Source organism: Falco biarmicus, chromosome 1 (assembly GCF_023638135.1).
Source record: "Falco biarmicus isolate bFalBia1 chromosome 1, bFalBia1.pri, whole genome shotgun sequence".
NCBI lineage: Eukaryota > Metazoa > Chordata > Aves > Falconiformes > Falconidae > Falco > Falco biarmicus.
The window spans coordinates 93,563,659-93,586,435 of NC_079288.1; the positions used below are offsets into that span (position 1 = coordinate 93,563,659).

The window sequence follows — 22,777 nt, forward strand, 5'->3', positions numbered from 1 at the left end:
CTTTTTCTATGGGGTTAGAAATGTTTGCAGTAAAGCACAGCAAGGAAGTATTATTGGAATCAATACATGTTTTCATAAACAAGTCATTCTACTAGATGATATAGCACTTGAAAAGTATTTCAAAATGTCAGCATTTATAGAACACTTGGTGCTTCTGTTGTTGATGGACAGGGAAAAAAGGCTGTTTGCAATTAAAAGTAACTTTGTTAATTGACACTGTGCAAAAATTCATTTTATATGGTCCCGCTAAAAATCATACTAAGTCATTGAGCTGTTTTTCAAAAGTAGTAACATCTTTTGAAATTCATGTTGCTTTTATTTCAGTGTGATATACAAATGTTCCTTGTATATCCAAAAAAATCCTCCTCTTTTCTCTTAGTTTGGTTCTGTGCTGAATCTGTCATACAGCCATACCTTCAAATTTACAACCTTAATTTCCCTTCTGGCTACCATGCAGAAATAAGAAGCTTTCTTTTCTAGTTTTTTTTTTAATCTTGTCTTGCAATAAGGCTATCCTGAAAAGCATTCTGAGTTAGAATTACGGTGAATTTCATTTCACAGTGATCTTGTCAGTCATCTCTTTTCCTTCCTATTGAAAATCTCTAAATAAAAGCAGGACAGACTCCCTTCCCTAGTAAGATGACTCCATAAAAACATACAAAGAATCTAAGAATTGTAATTTATGTTTTCTTTTCAAGAAAGGAAATAGGGAATACTGGGTCAGCGCAGACATTTTTTGAAATACAGATGGTCCCCTAACCTAGCAGTTGCTAGAGATATACTGTCCTGTAACAGCCTTGATACCTGGGCAGGAAAGATCACTATCCAGCTAGTATTTGTTGCTTATTGTGTATCTTCTTGTAGTGTTAAAAATCAGCATTTAATGCTTCCTTACCTAATATATTTGTGTTGTTGTGGTCTGAAGATAAACTATGATCAGAGAAGTGTTTTTAAATTCTTGGGAAGACCTATGCAGTGTTTTTTAGTCTCTATTAAAAAGAAGCATTGAGCATAAAGTAATTATTTCATTCCTGTAAATAGTGTTCTGTGAGCATCTCCAGATGTCTGGCAGACCCCACCTGATATCCTTTAAAGAACAGTGAACTAATCTTCAGTGGTTTATACATACTACTTAAAGATTTTTATTTATAAGTTGCCATGGAATCCTTCTTTAGTTACATTTTTGTTTTTCTTCCCTTAAAAGAAAAATTAAAAACATCTTCTTATATTCCTCTGCAACTTGAGTTAGATGATATTTTTTGATCTGGTTTTGATTTTGTATGTTCTATGTATGCCTAAGTTTAACTAATGAGAATGTTCACTCCCAGATATTATCAGAATTAGAAATGTCAGTAGATATATGGAATTGTTCTTCAATTACCAGTTAAGCACCAGCAATTCAGTTAAATCAGTGTGAAAAGTTGACTTAGTGTGCAACATTCTGTACCAGTGCCTGAGTATGGTTTTCTGAAATTGATGTCATTTCTTGTAGGCGATTAAATAACAATGAATTTTCAGTCCTGGAAGCTACTGGAATCTTTAAGAAACTTCCTCAGCTGCGTAAAATGTAAGTGCAACTTCCGTGACCTTGTCTATTCAGATAGCGTGTTAGGTCCTTGCTGTGTTTCTCCACCTTTTTTAGTTCTTACCTATAAAAGATTCAGTATATTCTAATGAAAATCAAGAATGGGTTTAAATTAATCACTGAGGTAGGTCAGAGTTGGCAGCTCTTCTCTGTGGGACTAGGCATGTCAGCAACAACTTCTCATGGTATTATAGCTCAGGCACCTTCACTGCAGTGTCCAGCCAGCTGGCCTGTTATTCAGCCACAGCAGGGAGCTCACAGTGTAAGCTGCTCAAAAAAAGGTTCCAGTAATCTTTTTTAACTTCCTGTACTACTCCCTAACGAAGCAATTTTACCTTTTTCAGCACATTCAAGACATGGCTTTGATTCTGTGCTTCATTAAATTGTCATTAGATGAGGGAAATACCAAGATTAAATGACTGAGAAAAAAATGGTTTGATAGCTCATCCATGTAAGTCCATGTTCACCGTTCGTGTTCTAACAGGAGTTTATAATTCTTACCAGTTGCAGTTGTTACTAAAAATAAATCTGTGAAAAGCTTTTCTTTTGCCTATATAAAAGGCATTTTTAAGGGTAGATCATTTAGACTTAGTGACTCAGTCTTTTCAGGATACATCCAAACATAAATAGTAAGTGAAGAAAAATACAAGTAAAAATAGGTAAGATTAGTGAAAATGACACACTGCTTTGTAGTCACCAAGTTAGTATCATTTGTAAAATATCAGTCTATGTTACTAGTGACCAAAATCTCAAGGGGAGTATTAGTATTACTTAAACTATTGTTAGCCTTATCTGGATCTTTAATGGCAGCTGTCAAGATCACAATTACTTAAATAGTCATTGCCATTATTTTTTTTAGTTAATAGATAAAGATTTTTTTAAAAAACCAAAACATAACACACAAAAAACCACCAAAAATTAACTGCTTTTGACCTATCCACTTGACTACACCTTGACACTTCAAATTGGGCTGAGATACTTAATGAAAGAATGTAGAAGTGTCTGGCACAGCAGTGCTGTGCTGCTCTATGGTAGATACCCAGTTTTCTGCATTCCTCAAGTATCCCACATTAGCACGTTTTACAGCTACAAAGCACCTCTGAAATAAATAGGATACTTGATGTTCCATACTTACACGTGTGCACACACATACAGCAGCTCTTCATATTTAGGGAAAAATGGGTAAAAGGGAATATAATGTCATTAATTATATATTTTCAGGCTATAAAGGTAACTTAATAAACATTCCATGTCATCTAAGTTTAGTTTGCCACTTTTTAGTTGAGGGAGTGTTCAGGATGAAAGAAAGAAAAGGAAGTATATTAATCAGTCTCAGTGTAGCTGTCTGCTAGAATTCCCAAGAGCTTTGAAATCTGGATAATTGAGGAGGGACAAAATTGAGAAAATGTTAATGAGAAGTTAATGCTTTTAATAATACAGCTCTATAACTTCCTAATATAGTTATCAATTGTTACAACTTTCTTCAGTTCAGAGAATAATACAGTGACTGGTTAAGCGTGACTGGAAAGCAGTGAGGTAGTGATGTTACAGAGAAACCAATGCGAATTAATTCTGTATTTCTGTGGAGCTCATGTTTCTTTCTGGAGGTTCAAATAGGTGCAAAGGACTTTCTGCAAAGACAACACTGAAAAATTGGGGCCTAAATATTTAATTGATTTGATGGTTCATCAGTAATAAAGCATGTGTATGCACTACATCATTGATTAGCTATGCAACATTAATTTTCAAAATATCCCTGAGAAGCAGGTGAAGCAGTATGCATGTTACGCCAGGAACAGATAAGATTTTAGGAAACTAAGGGCTTCACATGGATAAGCCAGCTGAGATGAGAGATAATGAGTTTCTTGCTTCTAGTCTTCTGCAGCACCTTACAGCAGACTGAGCAGCTCCACTGTGAAACTAAGTGACAGTTATGATTGTGGATGTTGTCTACCTAGATTTTAGTAAAGCCTTTAACACCGTTTCCCACGGTATTTCCTACAGAAACTGGCTACCCATGGCCTAGATAGGTGTATGCTTTACTGGATAAAGAACTGGCTGGATGGCCAAGCCCAAAGAGTGGTGGTTAATGGAGTTACAACCAGTTGGTGGGCCGGTCACAAGTGGTGTTCCCCAGGGCTCAGTACTGGGACCAGTTCTGTTTAATATCTTTATCAGCAATCTGGGATTGAGTACACCCTCAGTAAGTTTGCAGATGACACTAAGTACAGGGAGAGTGTTGATCTGCTTGAGGGTAGGCTGGCTCTGCAGAGGGATCTGGACAGGGTGGATTGATGTGCCAAGGCCAATTGTATGAGGTTCAACAAGAAGTGCCAGGTTCTGCACTTGGGTCACAACAGCCCCACGCAGCGCTACAGACTGGGGGCAGAGTGACTGGAAAGCTGCCTGGTGGGAAAGAACCTGAGAGTGTTGCTGGACTTGAGCCAGCAGTGTGCTTGGGTGGCCAAGAAGACCAACAGCATCCTGGCTTGTATCCAAAACAGTGTGGCCAGCAGGACATGGGAAGTGATCGTCCCCCTGTACTCGGCACCAGTGAGACCGCTCCTCGAGTACTTTGTTCAGTTTCGGGCCCCTCACTTCAAGAGGGATGTAGAGGTGCTGGAGCATGTGCAGAGAAGGGCAATGGGGCTGGCAAAGGGTCTGAAGCACAAGTCTTATGAGGAGCAGCTGAGGGAACTGGGGTTGGTTAGCCTGGAGAAAAGGAGGCTCCCCTGAGATCTTACTGCTTTCTGCAACTACCTGAAAGTTGTTGCAGGCAGGTGGGGGTAGATCTCTTCTCTGAAGTAACAAGCAATAGGACAAGAGGAAACGGCCAGGGGAGGTTTAGATTGGATATTAGAAAAAATTTCTTCACCTGAAGGGTTATCAAGCACTGAAACAGACTGTCCAGGGAAGTAGTGAAGTCGCCATCGCTGGAGATATTTATAAGATGGCTAGTTGTGGTGCTTAGGGACATGGTTTAGTGGTGGACTTGGCACTACTAGGTTAATGGTTGGACTGGATGATCTTAAAGGTCCTTTCCAACCTAAATGATTCTATGATTCTGTGATTGTATCCTTCATCACAGGCGAGGTGTACATTAAATTACAGCTAGTCTAGAGATGAGTGATCAGCACTCAAGATTAAGCCACAACTCCTTGGTTTCTGTATCTTAGATAAAGGCAACTGTTCATTCTGGCAAGTGTATGAATTTTTATTCTAACAAAGAGTATCTTTCTTGATTTGAACCATTAAAATGCTTTTCTAGAAGTTACATTAAATAATGTTTGATTTTCTTCTCAACACAATTAATTCCATCAAATAAAATGGTTTTAGCTTCACTTCATTTTGTCTCAGTGCATTTTTAAGAGCTTTTGAAAAATCACTAGTGTATTATTACACTGGTTAGTGTGTAGGTTTGTATTTCTGTAATATATATATTTTTATGAAACAAACAAAACAAGGCAAGAATACCATGAAAAATCTTTTAAGAAAATGTGTGTTGTGTATATATGCTTTTGTATACGTCGTACAGATACTACACATTTGGGATGTAATTTCTGTGTTCCAACTAAAATCCATAAACACTACATATTTTGGCAGTATTTTAGGTCATTTCCCCACATTTTGATCTGCTTTGCATGCAAATTGCAGATAAATACACTATGTTACTTGTAAACCTTTCTTTTTAAGTAGTGTCATAAATGATTAACATTTCATGTACTGTTTACATTCACACGTTTCATTTACATATGCTGCTGTTTATACTTTTTTCTTATATTTGTGTCTACCAAGATGAAATAAAGACATTGGAGTGGTTAGTTGTGCTGGTACTCATACAGTATCATTTTTTATTAATTCATCTAATAATACTACAAGGACTGGAGACATGAAAAAAAATGTAGTCACTGACAATATTCAAAATTATGAAAAGTTGTTCTTTTGTGGCAGCCAGCATGGACTGGGAAATTGCCGTTATTTTAAAATATCTCCAAAGATTGCTTTAAAAATCCTTAGTTCTTTGCAAGGCATTAAATTTTGCTTTTATTGGTTTGAAGTTGAATAACATACTTGTTGCTTTTACACAATAACTCAGTATCTTGAAATCTATGCAGTCTACAGCATTTAACAGATAATTTGGGTATCTAAAAATGTAAACATGGTTTTCTCTGTTTCTGTTACTGTGTAATAGAAACCTGAGCAATAACAAGATTACAGATATTGAAGAAGGAGCATTTGATGGAGCCTCTGGTGTGAATGAACTATTGCTCACTAGCAACCGCTTGGAAAGTGTTCGACACAAAATGTTCAAAGGACTAGAGAGTCTTAAAACACTGTAAGTATAATTGTTTTGGTATTTTTATTCTTTATTTCTGGCAGGTATTTTTAAACGTAACATTGTGTCTGTCCTAAAATATTTTCTTTTTGGAAGATTAGGTATGGATTATTCAAGTATATCTTAGGTTTTGTTCCTATTTTACAAAAAGTGATAACACATTTTATGAATTCATTAATTATTAATTACGGATATAATGTAGCTGAATTTTTTTCGTTGTGGTTACTTGACTACAGAAATTACGAATCCTCTAAAATGATGAAGCGGTTGAGAATAGGTAAACATCCAAGTACAGAAACAGAAATGGGAATAATAGTCTGTTTCAAAGTAACTGAATTGTGCACAGAAATTACACTTTTTACATAATGGAGTCTGATTCAGTTCAGGTCAACCATTGCTGGGAATTTTGCTAGAGGAAAAGGGATTCTGGTGGATATTGAGATGTAGGAAATTATTCTCTCCTAAGTATTTTAATGTTATTTCAACAGTAAAGGGAGGAGTAAAAGCACTATAGCTTGAACTCATTTAATTCTTTCCATGAAGGCATTTTAGCTCTTTCCACTCAAAAAAAGATGTTTATACAATCTGCAGCTTTTTAGCCTTCTTCAGGGAACCTGTCTTTCTGATCAGCAAAGCCCAGCAAAGATTAAATGGTCTTTGGGGTCTCAGCTGTCCATAGATATTAAGTATTTTTAATGAACCAGGCCTATAATTTCTAACTTTGTATTTAAAGCTGCTAAAATTTTTAGAAGCAGCTATTCTTAGACAAGAGCTAGGGGAAAAATATTAATTTATTGATTGACAGATAGGAGAACAGCAAACTTCAAAGCTTGTAAGCTTTACAGAAATATGAGATTTTAGAATAGGTGCTTCATGCTTAGTATTCTGAAATTTTTACTAAACCTAAGAGGCATGCTGATGAGGAGTCAGGATAGCCCGATTTCATTTAACTGAAATGCTTGAGAATGTAGTAGAAGTGGTTTCTAGAATTTATCTTAAGAAAATTCAGGTCAGAGGGAGCTCAGGAGGAGGAGGAGGTCAGCTGGTACAACCTTCTGCTCCATGTAAATAGCAGTTCTGAGGTCATTAGGCATGGAAACATGAGGAGGGGCTGCACTGTGTCTCCGATTTGAGGAATTTCAATCAATTTATTTGTCAATTAAAAGACTCATAATCACTGATTCTAGTATTGAAAGAAAAAAAAAACAATGCACAAATACTTAAAGTAAACACCCCTTGCCTCTGTGAACCCTACCCTACCCATCCTTCTGTTTTCCAGTCTCCTCCACACACATCGCGCTCAGTCCCCTCAGTGAGGGGACAGGCGGCACAGGATCACTGCACGTGGTCCCTCCACCAGATGCAGTCCCTTTGGAGTCATACCTCTGGGCCCTTGCTTGGGTTGCCACTTCAGCTCCAACCCCTGCTTGGGCTAAGCTAAGAAATTCTGATCCTTCCTTTCTCAGGATGCTGAGGAGCAACCGTGTGAGCTGTGTGGGAAACGACAGCTTCACAGGCCTAAGCTCAGTCCGCCTGCTCTCACTGTATGACAACCAGATCACCACCGTGGCACCTGGCTCCTTCGATACACTGCATTCCCTCTCTACATTGTAAGTCACGTTCATGTTTTACCATAACTAAATTTAAACATCTAATCTCCAAATTTAGACCTGATGACATTTCTGTTGATGGTTTAATATATAGTTTCACAACATGAGGTAAAGATAAGGGAAAAAAGAGTTTGTAGGCAGATTTTTGAGAAAGTTTATTTTTGGACTCTTGGACACATGAAGACTATGTTTTCATGGTGCCCTTTGATTCAGCATTGGACTGCCTTCCAGAAGTGCCTGAGAAGGCAGGAAAAAAGTCCTGCTCATGTCCGTGTCGCCCCCAGCCCTGCCCCAGCCCAGAAGCCCACTGATCACAACTGGCTGAATCACCGTGTTTTCTGTCTTTCTGCCCTGTGCTGGCCAATTATTATCTTAAATTTCCTCAGCCTACTTAGGATCTTAATTCACACATGTTTTATAATGAAGCTTTAGTCTCATTTCCTATCAAAAGCATCCTTTTTTTTTATTTAGAACAGTAGAACCATAGAATCATTTACGTTGGAAAAGACCTTTGATATCATCAAGTCCAACTGTTAACCCAGGACTGCCAATTCCACCACTAAACCGTGTCCTTAAGGACTGTTGATAAATGATGGAATTACATATTTAAATATGTAATTTAAGGGAAGGGAAAACGGTGAGCAAAGCTGCCACTCAGTTTAATGAAGAAATGTTTTTTGTAGGTAGCATCATTCAAGAAAGTACTTAATCCACTTTTTATATCAAAAGTGACACTTAGCACAAAGTGACTAATTTGTGCATATTAAGGATGACATGTTTATAAATAATGGAATTGTCGATAGGTTTGTGCTGAAGTAAGGAGATGCCAAAAGTACTGAGACTTCTGGAAGTAAATTCATTTTTATAACTGGCATGTAATCAACTTAGCTGTCACTTCAGGTAGGAAACTTATTCTCTGGAGCAAATAAAAGATGGAAATCTTGAGATGACAAATTAATGGAATAGCTGTTGTCAGGTTAAAGCTAATAATGTAAAGTAATCTGCCATCATCTCTATATGAAATTATTGTGTTATCAGTACAGAGTGGCTTGACAACAAGTTAGGTCTTTGACAGTTTTAAATTATTTCTAAACGAGTTTTATCAAGATTCACCACATAGAGCTTAAATTATAGCTTTCACCTATGGTTTGTACATAGTATTGTTTGAAGAAACGTATTTAAGCTTAGCTTTGGAAAATAGAAATTGAATACATAGGATGAAAAAATGGTGTCATCCGAAGTCAACTTTCCCGTGCTTTTCAGAAACCTCTTGGCCAATCCCTTCAACTGCAACTGCCATCTTGCATGGCTTGGAGACTGGCTAAGGAAGAAACGCATTGTGACAGGGAACCCTCGCTGCCAAAAACCCTACTTCCTCAAAGAGATTCCCATCCAGGATGTGGCAATTCAGGATTTTACATGTGATGATGGTAAGAAAATTAATATTTGAACTTTTTACGTTTTCAGCTTTTATATGTATGGCTGCATGATTCCCACAGATCCCAAAGTTTTATGCCTTAAATAACTTCATCTGTGATTCATACTCAGTTTTGCCATCACTTTAAAAATCTTCCACCCATTTCTGGGTGATCAGCAAGCACATGACTATTGTATATATGCTTTCAAAAGTTTTTCTTGCCTATGTTCAGGACTGTAAATCAGAATTTAGAGATAATATATAAATAAAATAAATTGATCAAATGTAATTCAGATGAGAATATTTGCAAATGCTGGTGCTTGAATCAAGCACTCTTTCAGGTTACTTGAGCAAATAACATGCCATTTTTCTTAGTTTGTGACTTATTTGATGCTTGATATATATTTTAAAAAAGCTGCTATCTTGAATCTCTCTTACACATGCTTCCATTTATTGCATTATTAGTTTGTCAATTTTCAAGGCTGTAACTTTTCCACAAAGAGACTGTTTTTTTAAAATAATTTATTAATTTGGAGAATCCACATATATTTTGCTTCATCTTTCATTTTAAGTTTTGCTCTTTCTTTAATGATCTCCCCCCAGCCCTACCCCCCCGTATAATAGTAATTTTATCTAGTAAAACAGCATTGTACTAAATGAACTTGAAATGTAAGTTCGATGTAAGAGTGATGGTTTACAGAGATGACTTAATGTTTTCCCTACCTAGAGATATCATAATGTAGAAATATCATGTGTGCTTACAGGAATTCTAGGTGGGATATTATTGCAAATACTAAAGTAACATTTGTATAGTAACCTTAACATCTGTTTATTTTTATTAATCAGGAAATGATGACAATAGCTGCTCTCCACTGTCCCGCTGTCCTGCAGAATGTACTTGTCTAGACACAGTAGTTCGCTGCAGCAACAAAGGCCTAAAAGCTTTGCCTAAAGGCATCCCGAAAGATGTAACTGAACTGTAAGTGGCACATTTTTTCCATTCTATGAAAATAAGCGTCAGACTTATATTGTCAGGTTCAAGAATGAGAGGAGAAGAAAATGAAGAATTGGATTCAGTAGATCAGTTGAAATTTATTGATATACTACTTTATAAAGACTTGCCCAGTACCTTGATAAATTTGAGGTTAAGTTTGAGCTAGCAATGCTCTGTAAGCCCCAAAACACTCTAAGAGAACTATCTGTTACTGAAAAGCTTTAAAACTAGATGTATATAAAACTGTAATCACACTCAGAATTTATAACCCCAACACTAAACTGTCATGTAACTGAACGTGGATATCATGTTACAATGGGTTAAATTACAGGCAACGGTGAATATGATTAATCTATGATCACTGTTTAGGAAGGAATGAAGAAGTTCAGTTACGTGAAAAAGCAAAAATAAAACAATCTATTAATGTGTTTACATATTTTCATAGTGAACATGGATTTGTGATATTTCAAAAAGACTGCTTTTAATAGAAAGTCTTTTCATATAGACAGTCTTATGCAATGTGGAATAGTTTATTAATCTCTTGACACATTTTTATATGAGAAAAAGTGATAAGATTGCATTTTATGAAAAGATATATATTTTAATATGCAGATGGACAGTAACATTGATATAAAAAAGAGCTTGCTAATTCACGTATTGTTTGAAGATAACAACTGAATAAGCTACTCGGGACTAGATGAGGCAATTTTTGTGCATTATGAAGGGGAAAAAATAAACGTAAACATTTGATCAGATAGGTCACAAGATTGAAAGAAATAAATAGAAATTATTGACAAGAAAAGGAGTTTCTGTTCTATATGACAAATATTTAATACTATATATAAAATGCCTCATAATGAGTGATTAATGTAATGCTTTTTCAGAAGACATCATAACTGTGTTCTTAAGTCACTAAAACAGTTTTATTGTTTTAACATTTGGTATTATATAGAAGATTCTGAAATGCCCACCACTAGTTTGGTGCTTAGTAGCATCCAAAAGGCTTTAGTCATTAATGAAGAGAAATTACTAAGATCTCAAATTAGCACACAGCTATATAAACCTATAACTTACTTCATTAGGTTTTGGTGTTGGTTTTTTTTCTCAAATAAAAGATAACTTAATTAAATATAGTCTGGCCTAATAAATACAATTTGACAGTGTAAGGGCATCGATGCAATGTAAAATTAAGCAGCTAAAGAAAGAGACTTTTGGAATTGTAAGTGGAACCCTGACTGTGACTGGAAACTCATTTGTGTACAATTCTGTATGCTTTAATTAGTGTCTAGCATGCAATTTAGCATATTTTTCAAAAGCATAATAGAGGTGGTTCCTGTTAGCAGTTGCATGCTGATTGATTCTTCTTGTTCATTAGCATGCATAAGCCTTCCAAGATGTACTCTTCACGTGTTTTATAAAATATCTTAATAGTTGCTTCATTTGAACAAGGAGGAATTTTTATCAGCCACGTGGATACTTGTACTTCAGTTCTAATGAAGCTAAAGCAATATATCCTAATTTATCTGTCAAAAAAAATTTTTCTCAGAATAAGGTTACTTAGTTCTTCAAAAAGTTTAAATGTTGTTGGTTTTTTTTTTAATAATTAAGCATATGAGCCCATGCTCCATTCACCACCATTTATGTAATGCCATTAACATAGTGTAAGCATAAAACTTATTGAGACATATATTTTGCGTTTGGCAAGCAGCCCTAAGGATGGCATAGTCCAAGGGGCGGGGGGGGGCGGCGGGGAGGGGGGGGCGGTTGGGCCGGGGAGAGAGAGAATGAAAAAGCTTTTTCATTAGATAGTTATTTCACTAAGTTTAACTGTGTTTCATCCCATCCGTTTAGCCAAGACAAAAGTTTCCAAAGATGCTGCAGCATAGTTAAAGACATTAAGCTCAAAACTGGTCTGAGAATGTGTCTGCCAGAGTCTACTTTTTAACTCAAGTGTGTTCCAGCTATTTGGATGGCTAAAATATCTTTGTATAGGGATAATGAGGCTGTAGTTTTTACTTGGGTTCCAGGACACACAATACCACCATACTACCATCAGCGAGTCACTTGCCCCAGTTGAGAAACTAAAAACCTTTAATCTTCCTGCCACTGTCTACTCCATTTTGGAGAATTGGGTAAATTCAGCACTTTTTATAATCTCTAAACTACTTGCCCTGGTTACATGAAGAGCACCTCCACTTGCACTTTGTAATGACTGGCTGCACACTGGAAACTTTTTAGGCAAGGCTTGTTACCTTCCTTTGCCCGTAACTCAGGTGCTGATACAGTTTGATGGCTCTGTACCTGTTAACTCCAAGGATGAACAAGTCTGTTATTGAGAATTATGAGCATGGAAAAAGAGCAAGCAATATAATACAGGAGCTGTAAACCTACAAAGAGGAAAAAAATGATGTAACTTTTCTAGCGAAGGGTAATTGATTACTGTCTTTAGGCCCTAACATACTCCAAAGGAACAGTCTTGCAGTATGTCATGCCTGATATATCATGAAATATACAGGGAGAAATTAGGGAAGGTGACCTGAACTGCAGGCATGACAAATGAATTTGCTGTTAGAGCTGGGACCAGCCCTTGCTGTTTCTACTGTAAAGGGCTGCCTCTGCAATGCCAGGATCTGTTTCTATTTACAACAGCTCAAAGCCCATGCTTAATGTGAAGAAGTCAGATTTACTTTTCACCTGTAGATGTGTGTGAAATGGAGATAAAAGAGACCTCATTTTGCAGAGTCTTACATAGTACTTTTTATTATTTTTAAAAAGTGTTGGTTGTTATTACTGTTACTTTATAATATTCATAATATTGGATACAATAGCATGTGGATTTCAGGGTACAGGTCGTCGGTTGTGTCTCTAAAAACCAAGATTTGTAAGCAAGATTTCTTATAAAAAGGAAGTAGTATGTATTAATTTGTTGTTAACTTTACTGTTGGATTCTAAAATTAGTGGATGAAGATGCTACTATTTTAATGAAAAAAATAATGCTCTATGTTTTATTTTTTTTGTTTTAGTTATTTGGATGGAAATCAATTTACTCTTGTTCCTAAAGAGCTTTCCAACTACAAGCATTTAACACTCATGTAAGTAGTTTTAGAGAAACATTCTTTACTGGAATGAATAATAATAATAATTAAATAAATAAATAAAACCAAAAAACAAAAATACTCTGTTATACCTTGTTTTCGTTATAAGAAAAAAAACCCCAAACATAAAACGTATCGTATCTTTTAGCAAATATAATACCCAACCACATTTTATAATGTTGGATATTTTATTCTACTTACCACATCCTATGTATAATATACTTGGTCATGTTTTATAAACAGGGGTATTTCATTCCAGTGATTACCTCACAAAGTAAATATGCAGAAAATACAGTTAACTTGAAGAAATCTGTAAGATCTTAAAAAGTTAGAGAAATTAGGGTAAGGTATTAAGAGTAATACAGCATTTTGTTATGCAGTTCCATAAAGGCTTTTATGCCAAAAAGAATTATTTCACTGACAAAGGAAACATTCTGTGATACACTTCACTCCATGGTGTGCCTCACATAAGAATAGCACATACAGCTGTTGTGACACTTGAACACCCTTCTCCTTCTCCCACAATATATGGTTTAATGACTCAAAAAGAGAGCTTGTCTAGAACACCTTATTCCCAACTCTGTTGCTGACTCACTCTGTTATTTGAGGCAAATCACTAGCTGCTCTAAAATTTATTGCCCCTACTTCATGAATTATTTAAATAAGATTTCTGTACCTTGTAAGAGTACAGGGAGAGAAACAGGAAAACCGTTGATGTAAGTGGCTGTAATTCCTTGGCCTTTGTTAGGACTATAAAAATTCATACCAGCTGAAGTTGAACTGCCTAACATTCTGAAAGCAGTTTGTGGTTTCATTATAATCAGAATAAAAAGTGGAGGGGAGTAACAAAATCCCTTAAATTTCTTTTTGACTGGGTTTAGAGCTTTGCTGCAAAAATTGAAAACGGTTTGCATTCAAAAACAAGAACTTGATTTCCTCTACCTCATGCTAGACAAAAGTGGTCATGGTCACAAATTTAGAAAAAACATGTTTCCAGAAGTTTTTGTATCTTGCAAATAACAGGGGAAAAACCCTTGCAATATTCTCAAATGTATACATCTAAACTTTGGAATGACAGTACAAGAAGCAAGTGTATAGAATGCATTGTGTGCAGTAACGGTATCAGTGGACACTGGATATATGTCTAGAGCTGGGGTTAATTAGAGGCATAGTGACAAGGCTTCCATCACAGAGATGAGGTACTCATGGTCTATTTTTGACAAACACAGCCAGAAATCGTGTAACTTTACCTCCTACTCAGAAAACACACACAAACAATTTAGCAGACAAATGTAATAAAATAAATTATAGATAAATAGTAAATACAATGCAAATAAGATTAATTTTAACAGTCTCAATTTATCAGACCTGTGGAGCACATTATTGTAATCTCCTCTGAATGTATCCTTATACTGCTGTTATGAATTGAAAATGTTCCTCAGATGTGTTCGGAAAACCAAAACACTAAACATAGTTCTTCTGTGGCCAAACAAGGAATTACATACAAGTCTCCCAAGTTCCAGATTAACAAGGGAAAACGTTTATTTATAACTTTTTATTTCTTTTTTTAATATATTGCTCTGTTATACTTGCCTAATATGTTTATTATTATGAGTTAGTTTTCTTACATGCTTTCATGAAATTTCAAGTGGAGAAATATGTATATTGTACAGCTGTTCAACAGTACTTTTAGTTAAAATATCAAGGTCCCCTCAGAAATACTCTATTTCACCATAAAATATGGTAAGAAATAGTGAAACAGTCAACATAAAATGAAAACTACAGCAAAATGTGAGACTAAAGAGCAAGCACTGTTCACATTTAACATAGCTTCTTCAAAGCTTCTTTGAAGCTACCAGCATACCACTCCAGCTTCCATCATACTTGCATTTAAGATTTTATTCATTAGAATATTGAACACCAAGAAAGATGTTAAGGCTTTCTCTGTAAATCTTAGATAGTATTCTTTATAATAATAGCTCTGGGCTTTGATGTTTTCAGCATGAGTGTTAAGTAGAGTATTAGATGATATTTATTTAGGTGTTATTAGGGAAATGACTAGAATGATTTCCACTTTAAAACATCACTTTCATTTCTGTACTTGGGTTCATGTAGGATTGCATTATTAACTCAGTAGCATGATGGGCATTGCTGTTGTATAAGACTGCATTGTGCTGCTTTTTCATCTGTGTTGAAATGAAAATGCTTTTCATTGATCAAGCTAAACACTTGCTGGGCTTCTATATGGCATGTGGAAATAAAAATATGTGCTGCTTTAAATTTTGATACCAATGATGATACTACTCCTACTAATAAAAATAATGTGTCTGTCAGTTTGACTTACATTGTTTCAGGAATGGGGCAGTCATTTTAAGGTCTGAATTTCTGAATTTATTTTTTATAGAGATTTAAGTAACAACAGAATCAGCACTCTTTCTAATCAGAGCTTCAGCAACATGACTCAGCTGCTCACCTTGTAAGTTTAAACATGTAACAGTAACTGTTTGGAAGCATTACAGTGTGGGGTTTTTTGTCTTGGAAGGAAAGGGCATTTAGTTGATATTAAAGCTTGCTTGTTGTGGACGCTGTAAAATAACTTGTTTCCTAACTACTATGTGTGCAAAAGCTGGTTTTAGTCATGCTCTGCATTGTTTACTGAATGGCTGATACACTTGCTGACAATATTTTATATATTTTCAGAATCCTTAGTTATAACCGCCTGAGGTGTATTCCTGCAAGGACTTTTGATGGGTTGAAATCACTTAGGTTGTTGTAAGTATTATTTTTTAACTATTGCTATTTTCCAGAATTTTTATTTTTGTACAGCAGATAACAAATTTGTAGGAAGTTACTTGATTGTAAACCCTATCAGGTATTTAAGAAGTGATAATTACATAGCCTTAAAAATTTAAGTGGCTTCATTCTGGGGAAGTATACCCTCAAAATGCTGCACAAGAGGTTATGTGACCCTGGACAACATCGTATATGCAGACATACACTTTTTACTTTTCTGCTTTTTAATCTTAGCTGTATTTCATTTTTGTATTATGTTCTTCCTTGTTATAAGCGTTAAAGTCTAACAAAAATGCCATATGCATGAATTCTTCAGTATATATGAGGGGGGTTTGCAGTTGAATTTTGAATATTTTAATTCCAATAATAAATTTATTTCTTTCTTGTTTCATTTATATGGGAGTAATTCCAAAAACATTACATCATGGCTAACTATTGAAAAATCAATAAAACTACTTCTTTGTTCCAAGAAACCTTTCCATTTTACCACTAGGAAAAACATGGTTGAATGGGCACAAAAAGGGCGGAAGGAAAATAAAGAACAGTCAATCTAGTTTACAGCTTCAGTTTGTCATTAAGAAAAAAACGTGCAAAAATTCTTTCTCAGAAGTCCACAACAGAACATGTAATTTTTGCCTCCATTTGGGTAGTTTATAACGATTTAATAGCTTAGTTGGATTAAATCTCTCACGTATGGCATTATTTAAGTGTGCTCATATAACTTCAGTTATTTTAAATAACTATGGATAGTTTCAAGAACTGTAATTCTATATGTGTTAGATATACATGTAACTGAATGAATTTATAGAAAAGGAGAGATGCAGGTTGGCTATAGAAGAGAGAACCCTATTCCCTGTATTGATGTTTAATAAGATCTTCATTCTTTAACTTTGCTATCAAATTAGGGCAGTAACTCTGATACTTATCTTAACAAACAGTTGATGCTTGTATTTTCCACAAATCCATGAAAGATTAGAAAAAAGTATGAACATAATTAATGGGAATTTTAGGGAATTGCTGAAAATGTCAGAAATACTAACTCTTCTGCTATTCCTAAATCCAACCCAGTACTTTGCAGAAGTGTGCCTACTTGTACTGACAATTATTCTTTCATTTTAAAAAGAATCATATTATTAACATTTCTTCAGAAAATTCAGGAATAAAAAAAAGTCAAATTATGAGTAGGCTGCCAGTTAGATCTTAAAAAAAAATGGAAATGGTGGAAACATTGAGGAACTGAAACAAAAAAAAAACCAAAGTTAAAAGCTGAAAACTGTTTAGATCAGATGACATTTGCAACGTTTACCAGATTTTTATTCATATGTATTATTCTGTCTATTTTCTTTTTAAGGTCTTTACATGGCAATGATATATCTGTTGTTCCTGAAGGAGCTTTTAATGATCTTTCAGCATTATCACACCTGTGAGTATTCAGATGATAACTATATTTTTTATTTTACATTCAGCAAATTTCATGTAGTTGAACAAAGACAAATTGCAAAGGACTGCTCTGGAGCAAGCTCATGCATCAGTACAGGCTGGGGACTGGCCAGAGAGCTAGCAGCTCAGTAAAAATTCCTGGGCCTCCTGGTGGGCAGCAGACTGAACATGTCTGCCATGTGCCCTTATGGCAATGAAGCCTAAAGATGCTCTGGGCTGAATTAGAAAGTGAGCAGCCAGGTGACTGAGGATAGTGGGCACTCCCTTCTGCTTGGCCCTCCTAAAGCCACATCTGGAATATGTGTTCAGTTTCTCAGGTACAAAGCAGATGTGTATGAAACAGAGCAAATTCAGGATAGGGGCAAGCAAGGTGGGGAGATGGCTGGATCATATGAGCTGTAGGGAGAGGCTAAAGGAACTGGGCTTGTTTAGTTTGGGGGAGATGCTAAGGAGGGACCCAATAGTCTTTAAGCCTCTGAGGAGGTTATAGCAATGGTAGAGACAGAATTTTCTCAGACGTGCACAGTGAAGAGTAAGTCAACTGTCACAAGCTGCAAGGAAAGTTTGATTGAACACAAAGAAAAATTCTTTACTGTGAGGGTCGTTCAGGTTTGGAACAGGTTGCCCAAAGAAGCAGAAGAATCTCTATCCCTGGAGATTTTCAGAGCTCAGCTGGACACAGCCTTGAGCAAGCCTGCTCTGACTGAAGCGAGCCCTGCTTTGTGTAGGAGGTGAGACTAGATGACCTGCAGAGTGCCCTAAATTATCCTATGATTCTGTGTCAGTGTCTGTTAAGTTGACATTAAATACATGCCATCTGATTTCAGAACTTAATTTGAGGCCATTCTTTTCCTGTTTTTAATTTTCAGTGAGAACCTAGATAGAGCAAGTTACATATCTGTACACCCTGTTGGGTTTATGGATAGTTATTAAATCTTTGCTTGCAATTGAGGAGTAAGTTGACTAGTGCCTTTAGATGTATCTGGGTTTTATGTTTCTGAACAGCTGCAGTAGTTAAAAAACTTAATTATCTGTTTCTAGTTCAGTATTGAACATTTACATTTAATTTGCCGTTTCTCAGAAATTTACTGATACTGATTAAGCTTTAAGTCATTGATAATTCATTCAAATGCTACTATTAAACTAGCTTACATGCATGAAATATCAGTAAAACTTACACAGATTTGATTGTTGTTGCTGTCATTTTTTTCTTAATGGCTACCAGTTATTGTCACTAACATTCTGATTTTAGCAGAGCAACTGTGTTATCTCAGTTCAGTTTGGCATTCACCCTTGCAGATACGGAGTGGACACTTTCTGGGTGTTTCTCCTTGCATGAGAAGTTCCCTGTCACTAGGTGTCATTTTTGTTACTGCTCTGACTTAAGCCTGACTGAAAAAGTATATATATTTTCTTGTGTTTGGCTAGAAGTATATAGCAATAATTAAGAGAGGGCTTCCTGCTTCAGCGTAGCAGAAAAGAGTGTTCCAGCAGTGGTAGTTTCTACCATCCTTGTCTGCCAAAGATTTCCTTGCATCTCTAGAACACCCACTGATCCAAAGTTGTGGAACAATTTGAAAAAAAGTATTGAAACATCTGGAGGAGGAGAATGTTCTAATACTGCTATTTAACAGTGTGTGCACATGTCAAGATTATCTGTTGAACATTCTATGCTTATTGTATTTCTTAAAAGGAATGTGAGTACATCTATATAGATGCTTCTGTCCTCCAAATTACCTACAAAACATATAATTGTCCTAAGAGTTTTAGGAGTATTTATAGTTTCTAGCAGAGAAAATAGACACTTAAAAGGCCTATATAGAAATTAATTCTAGCTAAATTAATCTTTAATTTTAAAAAAATCAAATTTATTTGAAGAAATGGTTTTGCTTTCATAACGAGGCAATTCTTATGTACCTATCACAAAGCTAGGATAGTGTAGTTTTATTTACTTGTGCAACAGACCTCTTGCAGAATTCTGCACATAGCTGTGAGTTCAGTGGGAGAGCTCCAAAGAGGAAATAATTAAATCAAATTTGGAAGCTTAGAAGCAGATGGTTTATACTAGCCTGGGAGCCATAAACTGAAAAGTAAAAATACCAGGGTGGAACTCCGTGGGGTTGCCTTGGCTGCTTCAGAAGAAGTACTTTATTCTTGCTAACTTAGCTTCCCAGTATCAGTTTCATTCTGCTGATGCAGCTGATCTTGGCCATTACGTACCAATGGCAAAATAGAGCTAGTTAGTATTGGCTCTCCAAAGTTCACACATCATGCAGATAAGAATAGCTAGGTTTCTGGACCAAGTTTACTGCTAAAACTATCACTTCTTGTTTTAGAACCCAAATCCAAACATTTCATGCTCTTACAGTCAGTTTTATGGAGGGAGAGCAGGTTTGTGGTTTGAAGGTTTTCTGGCTTCTCTTTTTAAAAGCAATCATTTAAATCATTTATTCCCTTTTTGTTTGTCTGTTTTCCATAGGGCTATTGGAGCAAATCCTCTTTATTGTGATTGTAACATGCAGTGGCTATCTGACTGGGTAAAATCAGAATACAAAGAACCTGGTATTGCACGTTGTGCTGGTCCTGGAGAAATGGCAGATAAACTTCTTCTCACAACTCCTTCTAAAAAATTTACTTGCCAAGGTACTGTTGTTTTTTTCTCTTTGAAGTGTCAGTTTTGCACTCTCACAAACAGTTGAGCTGTAAAATAAGAGTCCCGTGTGCTCTAAATACATTTATTATAGCACCTTCACTCAACCTTTTCATCACTCTTCCTCATGCTTAGGAATGTAGCCATTGGTTCCATTCAGGAACTGTATTTATTTTATCTTTAAAAAGACTTCAATGCCTATTTCTTTTCAAATCTATGGGGGGAAAATGTCTTCCGACTTGCAGTACAGTATTCCTTAGTACACAGATGTACATAGGTACTTGGTACTCTCTCAGTCATGAACTACAGTTTAAATATCTACACTTCCCTTAGCCAAAGAACATCTTTTTCTTTCAGACTATTTACAGTAAAAAGTACATCCATAATCCTTGCAGTCTGCAATTAGTTGCATCAATATGTCCCAAACACTTCCTCTGATACTTCAGAAGACGGCATAAAAAAGAAGCAAACCCAAACCCAAGAAAATCCGTAGATTACCTCTATAGAGGTCTCATTCTAAAACATTATATCGGGACATTTCTCAGGGTTTGGGCCAATAATATTTATGTCCATGTTGGTACCAACATTGATGGCATTTACATCGCAACTTATAAATTCCTAAGTTCTTTTTCTGAAACTTACTATTTTTCTGGTTTGGAAAAATATTTTTTACTCACATGGAGAGAGAACTTGGTTTGTTTTACTGTTCAGTCATCCTCAATTCCATCCACGTCTCCCTTCTTAAATATTTTGAAACCACATAAGACTTTTGCTGTAGCTTAATTTTTAATGGTCCTGATCTAGAAACATTGAAATCCCCAACTGAAAAAAAAACCAAAACTAAAACAACAAAGCCCCCAGAATTTATGTGTGCTTATACTTGTAAGACATTACTAAGCTTATAGTTTTTTTCTGAGGCATCAGATAAATATAGAATCATAGGATTGTAGAATTGTTTAGGTTGGAAAAGACCTTTGAGATCATCAAGCCCAAGCATTAACCCAGGACTGCCGAGTCCACGACTAAACCATGCCCTCAAGCACCACATCTAGACGTTTTTTAAACACTTCCAGGGATGGTGATTCCACCACCTCCCTGGCCAGCCTGTTCCATTACTTGGCCACCCTTTCAGTGAAGAAAGTTTTCCTAATATCCAATCTAAACCTGCTCTACTGCAACTTGAGGCCATATGATCTTAAGTCTTGTCAAAGTAACTTATTCTCACAGTTAGGTAATCTTCAAGCTATTTTGATTTATTCATCTGTTAATGTATCTTCAAAGGTGAGCTTAATCCCTTTGTAATTTCTTTCTTAAAAAAGCAATGGGACTTTGTCGGAGTTCGCATCACCAAGGTTGTTCTTTACTGTGTATTCATCCTATTTAGTTTTCTCTCCTTGGGCTTTCTGTCAAAAAACTTTTGTAAAGAAAAAAACACTGGAACCCATTTTGTTACTTGTGATGTCAATGAATTGCCTCTCCCTCCAAATCCTTCTTGTAATTTTTTAACAGCATCTCTGAGGTCATGCCAGTGTTCATTGCATAGGACACTCATCTGTTGCAAGATACCTTAGTCTGATTTTAGGTAGGATGTTTGCTGGCCAGTCTGATCTTTTTCTCTACAAGCATCCACTGAACATTATTGCAGATATGCTCGTATTACACACTGTTCTAGGGATATAACCGAAAGAATATTTGCATGGACATGACGGGCCTGTTTGGTTGTTTTCCAAATCTGTCAGTTTTAGAAACTGTATCACCCCTGCCTGCGATCATTATGTTTCTGTCAGACAATCCAAAAAGTATCCTACTCCATCTTGCCCATCAGAAAATATCCTTTATATTATTATGCAGGGTAAGAACTGTATTTGTTTCACTTCCAAGAGTGGAAATCTGGTATTATGGATACCTTTGAGAGAAAATAATTTTCCTGCCACTGTCTTATGAAGATGCTCATAATTACAGATTGCAAATCAGCAGCTTTTTCAATGACATGATGGCCCTGTAAGACAGTATGTGTCTGTTACTCAAAGATAAGTAATTTTATCTTTGCTTAAAAATGAACTGCTGAATAGAAATTAGGAAGATGCTATTTTACTAATAAAACTAAAATTTTACACTATGAGTGACAGGACTGGTTTTGGAATGTCTGTTTATGGCCTTGCCGTTGTGTGTATATTTACAGGAAGAATAGTGTGTAATTCCCTCTTAACAGTCTCTGGATTCAATTGCAAGCGAAATGGGTGCTTGAATTTCGCTTACGTAATGAATAGCTCCCAGTGAAAATGAGCATTTTGAAATAAAATCTCAGTTGTAAAACTCCATAAAATCACTGTACCTTACTCTAATTTTATGAATTCCTTTACTCCAGGATTCATCCCTTAGTATTTTCGTCTTTCAGGGTTTTTTCTACTTTTATGGGTGGTTTTTCCTTTTTTTTGATGTGGCCTCTAACAGATTCTCGATCTTTTACTTTTACCCCTTTATCATCCATGCCCTGCTTCTAGAGATTCCAGGGCCGTGTGGTTTTCTGATACCAGGTAAGGTTATAAGTAATCTGGAATGGCTGATCTGAATAAGAACGGACCTTCTGCCCTTCCTTTTGTGTACCTCAAGCAGACTTCTTTCCTAAGACATGCATGTTTACTGTCTGTTTTCCCCTTTGATGTATTCACAGCTGACTCTTCACGATATATCATTTAATATATTGTATGAACAATTTTGTTATTTTAAAAGCCTGGGCTTGAGGAAATGATTGTTTCCACTACATCAAACTAAAATCATTGATCTCATTAGCAGCTTTAGTATAGGTGAATCAGTGTAGGTACTGATTGTGAGGCCATATGCAAGACAGAATATG

The 22,777-nt window shown here is 35.9% G+C and overlaps 1 protein-coding gene across 15 annotated transcripts in view; it reads left to right on the plus strand.

The window, feature by feature from the left end:
- SLIT2 (slit guidance ligand 2) overlaps positions 1–22,777 on the plus strand; it is a 266,450-nt gene that overhangs the window by 202,653 nt on the left and 41,020 nt on the right. For 9 of the 15 annotated variants that reach the window (XR_008819773.1, XM_056326298.1, XM_056326299.1 and 6 more), the window contains 11 exons: positions 1,493–1,567; positions 5,778–5,921; positions 7,388–7,531; positions 8,795–8,961; positions 9,795–9,927; positions 12,966–13,034; positions 15,442–15,513; positions 15,738–15,809; positions 17,182–17,253; positions 19,750–19,913; positions 22,425–22,457. Coding sequence is in view for 14 of the 15 variants with exons in the window: in XM_056326298.1 (XP_056182273.1) it covers positions 1,493–1,567; positions 5,778–5,921; positions 7,388–7,531; positions 8,795–8,961; positions 9,795–9,927; positions 12,966–13,034; positions 15,442–15,513; positions 15,738–15,809; positions 17,182–17,253; positions 19,750–19,913; positions 22,425–22,457 (1,145 nt within the window). In the remaining variant the exon portion in view is untranslated. The remainder of the gene's footprint in view (positions 1–1,492; positions 1,568–5,777; positions 5,922–7,387; positions 7,532–8,794; positions 8,962–9,794; positions 9,928–12,965; positions 13,035–15,441; positions 15,514–15,737; positions 15,810–17,181; positions 17,254–19,749; positions 19,914–22,424; positions 22,458–22,777) is intronic. The other 6 variants (XM_056326290.1, XM_056326293.1, XM_056326292.1 and 3 more) reach the window with 2 other exon arrangements.